At 38.9% G+C, this 8,270-nt stretch overlaps 1 protein-coding gene across 1 annotated transcript; it reads left to right on the top strand.

Moving 5' to 3' along the window:
• The first annotated feature begins 371 nt into the window (after positions 1-371).
• LOC131060428 (bZIP transcription factor 44) lies at positions 372-1,143 on the top strand. Its single transcript, XM_057993665.2, has one exon. It carries the CDS (start codon positions 539-541, stop codon positions 941-943), a length of 405 nt encoding a protein of 134 aa, XP_057849648.1. The 5' UTR covers positions 372-538; the 3' UTR covers positions 944-1,143.
• Positions 1,144-8,270: the final 7,127 nt, after the last annotated feature.

The raw sequence follows: 8,270 nt of genomic DNA, 5'->3' as shown, positions 1-8,270 counted from the left end.
CAATATATATAAAATTCATCCTACCAATCCCCTAAAATTTAAATGGTATACCACTCCAAATTTTAAATATTTTTTTGTTTTATTAGTGCATCTCTCAAGAAGATTTTAAAGATGGGGAGTAAATGTGGCTAGAATTTTTAATTCATAAAATAAAACTAAAATCGAGGATAAAATAATGCCTTCCAATTTCGAAAGTTAAATTTAAACACACTTTTTCCTTCTCCAGCTCTAAACGTTCTCAACTTGCACTAGTTTAACCAAGACAAAATCTGACGTCATCATGAATTATCCATCACCATTTCATCTTTTTCCTCATTGGATTAGAGAAAAAAGCTCTTCACTGCTTTCTTTCTAATTGCTTCTCCTGTTTTCACTGGCCACAAAACCAAATCATTTCACATTGAGATTACAAGAAAAACCTAAAACCATCTATTTATTCCTGATTTTCAAGGCCTGCAAATTCCTCTGGTGGGTTCCTAAAAACTCTGTTTTTTCACACAGTGATGTTCATGGTTCTGATCATAAGATCATCCCAAGGATGCCCGATTCAGCAATGTCATTTGTTCAGGATCATAAGTTTGTTTCATCTCTTTCTGATGACCCACAACACCAAAAGGCAGAGGAAAGAAAGCAAAAAAGAATGCTGTCCAACAGAGAATCTGCAAGGAGGTCTAGGATGAAGAAGCAACAGCATTTGGATGATTTGCAGGCCCAGTTGACACAGCTGAGATTAGAGAACAGTGCCCTGATCAATAGACTCCATGATGTTTCTCAGTATTACAGGACAATTGAGGAACAGAACAATCTTTCCAGGTCTCTAGTGATGGATCTCTTATCAAAGCTGCAAGCTTTGAATGATATCTTACAGCAACAAGCAGGTAAAGGGCCTCTGCTCAATTCTAGGTTTTCTGATTCCAACCCAGTGGAGATAGAGAAGTTGTGATTTTATCAGTAGCAGATTCAGATTTATTAGTAAGTCCTTCTGTTGAAACATGCATATTGAAGGATATTTTGCATTTCATTTCTATTTTTTCATTTCTATGTTTTTTTGCCAATGTATTGAAGCATTGTCAAGGACTTGGGAAAGGGAAAAATGTTGGTTGTATTTGTTTGTATGTTCTTAGTAACAGACTTCTAATTTTGTTGAGCTTTGGATTAGTTGTAATCGTATAAATTCTTCTGGAGTTTTGGCTGATTGAGTGTATTATAATATTTGCTCTGTTTTACTTGGTGAAGATTGAAGCTAAAATCTTATCCTGCAAGATTAAAGTTCAGATATCCGAGTAATACCGAATCTATTTTGTATTTAAATAAATAAGAAATTAGAAACATCAAGATTATCCACATATTGTATGACACGAAGATTGTTCATCTACAAAATCATTTTAGTTAACTGATACAGAGCATGAGTCTTAGGCTAAGACTTCTTGGACTAAGGGCCAAGGATTGAGGGGTATTTATTCTGACCGTTCTCATCCCTTATGATGTTGGAGCATTGCACTCAGCAAGGGAAGCCTTGCACTCGGCAAGACTTGATCCCAGTGACATCATTTATATTTATGTTACTTATTTGATTTGGTGTATTCACTAATTCTAGACTTAATGTTATATTAAAAAATACTATTTCATTTCTGCTTAGATCAGTTCTAGCTCTCTAGTGTTTTTTCTACGTAAATCAACATTGCACATGTAACCTTTACCTAGTTCAGGACCATGCATGTAGTCTTGACCTGAGTTAGGACCTCATATACAACCTCGACCCTTAGTTCAAATTCAAATTTTATTGTAGTGCTACTTCAATTTAGCCCAATGTCACTATTTCCCACCCACCATCATACTAAATCTTTCAAATTATGTGCTCCAAACTTTAAAAAAGGACATGATCACCCTTATGTCATTTCAATCATCTATGCAAATCTATTATCACTCAAATAAAATTAATATTTAGTAACACCTTTATCACAATTATGTCTTTGCAATGATTGTCTCAGTCACTTTAGCTATTTTATTAGGAACATCAAAATCTTGATTCTTACACTTTGCATTGCTTGAGCAGTAACCATTGCATTAGGTCTCAAGCTTTCATTATCATTGTACCACATCATTGTTATCTACTTTTACATCTATTGTATACATTGCATGTTATGTCCTCCAACCTATAACAACATTGTTGAATTTGTATAACAAGGGTTGATTACAATTGAGGAAGTCTAAGGGATTCCCCATTGCTATAATGAGTTCTAATGTTACTTCTTAGCACTTCCATCTCCATAACTTTCAAGTAAAAAGATAAGAAATTAGATTTTTGAAGACCAAGGATAATGAGTCTAAGGCTACAAATTTTAGGACAAGGTCGCACAAAAAGTTTAGGGTTACAAATCTTAGGATCAAAGTTGCATTCAATCTTACATGAATTCTAATAATGACCCAATTCCAATTTTCTATTTTTTCTTCCAATACATATGAGTTTAAATGATTCTCAGCTTATTATCAAAAACAATGAGCACGTGTGTTTGGGAAGGGTCAAGATTACTCATAAGGCTCAAGGCCACACTTATGACTCTATTCTAGGTCTTCACACAATTCCAAATTTTATAGTGTGCATTCATCATGGTCATTTATTTCCATATCATCTTAGATTATAGGTATCACTCTCTACCTCGATTAAATCAATCCCCCTCTCCAACATCAAGGTACGTGTCTATTTTAATTCATTTATTTTTTATTAAGCTCTCAATCCAAGTAGACCTTTGAAATCAACTCATATATCTAGATTATATTCAATTTCATAGCATTAGTTAATCAAGTGTCCTAAATATTTGAAGTAATCTTTCTATTTCTTTTTATTTTGGTGAACTCATTTTATCTTACATCCTTAAGGTTTAACCTTAGGATGTATCCTTCTACCTTTTATTTTAGAACAAATATTTCATATTTTATTTCAAATTTGAATTACATTTAGTAAGGGTAAGTGCATCCTTATACAATTAATTTGTTGGATCTTTCATTATAGATGTCTTTTTTGCCCTTCTAGCCATATTTTATTCCTATCCCATTATGCTTTATGATATGATCATATATTTATGTAGCATATTTAGGTATCTTACTCTATATGACAATTTTTTCAATTTGTTGAGTACTCATTATGTTGTTATGATTAGTGTTGATGTTCTTTCTAAGTCTCATGGTCTATGTGCTCTTGATGTTTCATCTTTTGAAAAGCTTAAGGATGTTGATGTGTTTTCAAAGATTGTTGTCATCTTGAAATGCCTCCTTGTGATATCTTCTCTCTAGGACCACCTATCTATGATAAAAAAACTTGGTGATGTGTTTTATGTTATTGATGATTGTATTCTTTTTACCACCAATAATAGCTCTTCACATATTTCGGCCCTTTGTCTATTGATGTTACATTCAATAAGGAGTTTATTGATTTCTTATTATAGTTTAATAATATGGTTGATAATTTTTTTATTTATGATATAATTATTGATGTTAATGATTATTACGATGTGATAGCAATGTAGTTTGTGTTTCTAACACACATTATTTGTGAGCCTATGATGTCTACATATAGTTCTATGACCCTCCCTAGATCTTGACCCCCCTTGCTCTCCTACAGGTGTGTCCAGATCTGGCTCTTGTGCTGCATTCCCAGAGTGTTGGGTGGGCTCCCTCAGTTGGTTTCGTTGACGCTTGTAATGTAGTGCTGCACGAGGCCCCCTCCTTTGAGAAGATTCCTCTTGCGACCTCCAACTTGGATTCTCCTCACAATGTTCCCAAGTTTGATGATGTGGGGGCTTTGTCTGGGGATGCTCAAGCGAGTACCTAGAAAGGTGCCCTTGTTGGAAATTCTAAGTTAGGGTCATCGATGTTGCTACCTAAGGTAACTATTGGAGAGGATGGCCCCGAGATGTCTCCCGACAGTATTATGGATAACATCGCTTCCTCCCTACACCTCTGCTTGGTGGGGAGATTCTTAGCCTTCAGACCCACTATAGATATGGTTAGAAGATGGGTTGGCTCCAGATGAAAACTAAAAGGTAGTGTCTCTATCTCTTCTATGTCGGGGGGGCTCTTTCTTTTCAGATTCATTGCAGAAGAAAAATTCATTTATATTATGTTTGGTTCATGGTCTTACGAAAAACCCTGCCTAACTCTCTCTAAGTGGAAGCCAGGGTTCGACCCTAGTGTAGACCTCCTCAGACTGGTGCCAGTTTGGATCAGACTCTCTGGCCTCCCTCTGGAGTTCTGGGATGACACCATTTTTAGATGGATTGGTAACTCATTTGGTCAGTTCATTGCTGCTGAGAATGTGATGATGCAGAATTCTAGACTTGTTTATGCTCGCCTTTGTGTGAATGTGGTTGTTAACAACTCCCTCCCTAATTTCATAGCTCTAAAATCCAAATGGGGTAAATGGATGCAGGTTATTGTCTACGAGAACACCTCCCTTTATTGTCAAAGGTGTGGAAAACACGGTCATGTTATTGCTGACTGCCCGACCCCTTCGCCTCCGAAGGAAAAGCTGAAGGAGAAGTTGTCGCCCCCAGGTATTGTCAATGTGGAGGTAGCTCAGATTGTTACCCCCCCCAACCCCCTGATTATTGATAATTTTGTGGGTCAAACCAAGGACTTGAAGGAAAAAGAGGGTTATCAAGATACTATTGAGGAGGGCTACCCTTTCTTGGAAGGTATTCTTAATATGATGCAAACCCCTGACCCCAAGACGACACCTCCCTCCTTGGGGAGATGCTTGGGCCCGGACCTAGAAGATGGAGAGATCTCCCAAACGAAGGTAGAACAAGAAGGTTTAAATAAGGAAGTGAGTTTCACAGAGAAGAAAGGACACATTGAGACCACTTAGCCTGTGCTCATGTAGTTGAATCCCAACACTATGGGAAATAGTGGGGGAAGCATTTAGAGCACTAGGGTTGGGCCCATGCCTTCCACAGGGATCGTTCTGGATCCGACCTCCTCCTCCTCCACTACTAGATCTACTGGGGAGATCACTTTTCTCTCATGGAAGTCCTTTTGCCCCATCTTCGCCTGTGGATAAAGAGAAAGGGGAATGGAAGGAATTGAAAAGAAAAACTAGAGGAAATAAGAAGGCAGATGTGGGAAATGACTATAAGCCAGGCAGACCCTTGGAGAGGACCCTCAAAATTAAGGTAATGGCCAGGGAAATTGCCAGTGGAAGGCAATTAACTCTGGGGACATCTCAGAAAGGCAAGAAATGAAGTTCCTTTCATGGAACTTAAGGGGTTTAAATAACCCCCAGAAGCAGTATGCTCTTAAGCAAAGAATAGTTACCAATAAGGTTGATATCATTCTAATCCAAGAGGTGAAAATGACTTATCAAAATTTTGCTACACCCATGGACAGTATATGGTCGGGTGTTGCTTTCCATTATGGTGAGGCAGAGGGTACTTGAGGAGGAATTGCTACTCTATGGAATAAGAGCAAATTGGATGGGAATGCAGTTGATATTTCTCACAACTTTCTTACTACCAGGTTCACTATGAACAACTTCTCTTGGTACTTTTTCAACATTTATGCTCCTAATACTAGACATGGTCAGGCTCTGGTCTAGAAAGAAATCACTACCTTCATGACTAATAATAGGGAGGCTATGTTCATGTTAGCTGGTGACTTTAACACCCCCCTTTTTCCCTCTAAGAAGCTTGGAGGTCTAACTGACTACAGTGATAGTATGCTTGACTTTGCTGACTTCGTTAGAAATTGATCTTGACCTCCAAGGGAATCCTTTCACCTGGTCTAACAACAGAAAAGGCTCCAATCTAATTCAGGTAAGGTTGGATAGGTTTCTAATCTCAGCCAAGTGGAACCTTGGCAACAATTCCTCGCTCTTGTCTCTCCCATGCACTATCTCTGACCATTCCCCGAACCTCCTTTCATGGGTTGACAAGCTGACCCCGAGTCCCATATCCTTTAGATATGAGATTATGTGGCACTCTCACTCGAATTTTAAACAGTGTATCCAAAATTGGTGGAACTCCCCTGTTTAAGGTTCCGCTATGTTTAGAATCACTAAAAAGCTGGAGATAATCAAAAGGGAGGTCAGAGCTTGGAGAAAATCTTCCTTTGGGGATATCTTCAAGAGAAAGAAGGAGGTTGAAACCAATTTGGACCGCCGCCAGAGAACCATGGCGGAGGGGACCACCTCTACGGATATCCACAAAGAGGAGGAAAGGTGGAGACAAAAATGGAAAGAAATCACAAACCTTGAAGAAATCTACTGGAAGCAAAGATTCAGAGTCCAGTGGTTAACAACTCCTTTCACAGATCTGCTTCTAAGAACAGAAGACGAAACACTATTCGATCCATTTTCAATAACAGGAATGAGGAATTGGTGGAGAATAGCGAGATTGGCCAATGGGCTTCCCTACACTTTGCTAATGCCTACACGAATGATAGGGCTAGCGAACCTATTGAGGTTAGTTATAAGCTTCTTAGTCTTATCCCTCAAGTCCTGAATGATGTTGATAATGAGTTGTTGATGAGTCGCGTGTCTAAAGAAGAAGTTAAAGAGGCAGTTTTTGCAATGAAGGCCTTTAAGGCCCCTGGACTTGACGGCTTCCCTCCAGATTTCTTTCAGATGTTTTGGGAAACTATAAAGTATGACCTAACCAAAGCTACTAGGGACTTCATTCACACTGGGAACCTTCTGAAGAAGCCGAATAACACTTTCATTGTTTTGGTGCCCAAAGTTCCTGACTGATTATCGCCCAATCAGCCTGTGTAACTCGGTCTATAAGATCTTCTCTAAAGTTGTTGTCAACAAAATTAAATCCCTTCTTGAAAGATGCATTAGCCCCTCCCAGAGGGGTTTTGTTTCGAGCAGGTAGATTCTCAATGCAATCATTACTACCCATGAGGTCATCCACTCCATGGAGAAAAGTAGCAACCCAGGTAAACTTGACATCTCTAAGGCTTATGATAAAGTTAACTAGAAGTTATTGTATGTTGTTCTTTCTAAGATGGGTTTCCAGGGAAGATTAATCAATATTATCAAGGTGGCAGTGGAAAGTGTTCACTAACCGGTGATTGTCAATGACATCCCTTGGGGTTTCTTTAAGGTTGGGAAGGGTCCAAGGCAGGGGGACCCTCTCTCACCTTATTTGTTTATTATGGTGGCTAAAGTTTTGAGCAGGAACTTCTCCCATTTAATCAAGACCAGAAAAATATCGGGGGTGAAAGCTGCTTCTACCCTTCCCCCAGTGGTTATGCAACAATTTGTTGATGACACCTTCCTGTTTGGCCAATCATCCGTTATAGAAGCTAAAGAATGAAAACACCTGCTAGAGAATTACGCCCTTGCCTCAGGACAACTTATCAACTATAATAAGAGCAAAATTTACTTTTTCAACACTGATAGAAATCTCCAAGGTAAACTTATGCATATCCTTGGTTGTTGTGTTGTTGATCTCCTCGATTCCTACTTGGGTCTTCCCCTCACAATTAAGGAGGTCACCTCCCATTTATGGGAGTCAATCTCAGAAAGAATGCAAAAAAAATCGCTAGCTGGACTGGAAAAACCCTGAATAGTGCGGGTAAACTCCAGCTTCTATCGGCCTCTCTTCAAGGTGTCCCGGTCTATTTTCTATCTCTATTCAAGATATTCATTGCTATGGCTGAGAAACTTGAGAAAATCCAAAGAAGTTTTATGTGGATAGGGATGGAGGAAAAGTCCAGAATCAACTTAGTCAATTGGGAGGTGGTGTGCAAACCTAACTACATGGGAGGCCTTGGGATCAAAACAATTTCAGACCTGAACAAGGGTTTGCTGACTAAAATTGGTTGGAATCTTATGAAGGACAAAGATGATTGGTGCAAGATCACGAGGGCTAAGTATTTCAATCACACCCCCTTCTCTTCCCTTCTTTCTTCTAATGAGCTTCCACCTGGGTCAAAGATATGGAACAACATTGTCAAAAACAGGAAGCTGCTTAAGCAGGGTCTAAAATGGTAGGTGGGTAATGGTGAGAAGATCAGATTCTGGGAAGACAATTGGATTGGCGATAGACCCCTGGCCTCTTTCCGCTTTAGTTGCCTCATGGGAACTCTCAAGGACTCGCTAGGTCGTCTTGTGATAAACTACATTTCTCCCTCTCATTGTTGGTTGAGGCTTGCTGATGGTCTAGGAAATAATACTCATTGGGACCATTTGGTTGGTGAGTTACAATCTCTTCTTGAGAAGGTCAGGACCCCCCATTTCACTCATACTAATAATTTTGTTTGGGCTATGA

This window comes from Cryptomeria japonica, chromosome 4 (assembly GCF_030272615.1).
Source record: "Cryptomeria japonica chromosome 4, Sugi_1.0, whole genome shotgun sequence".
NCBI lineage: Eukaryota > Viridiplantae > Streptophyta > Pinopsida > Cupressales > Cupressaceae > Cryptomeria > Cryptomeria japonica.
This window is presented reverse-complemented; position numbering and strand designations above follow the sequence as displayed.

Coding starts and splice junctions, on each gene's coding strand:
- LOC131060428 (XM_057993665.2), top strand. CDS start 539: ATGCCCGATTCAGCAATGTCATTTGTTCAGGATCATAAGTTTGTTTCA.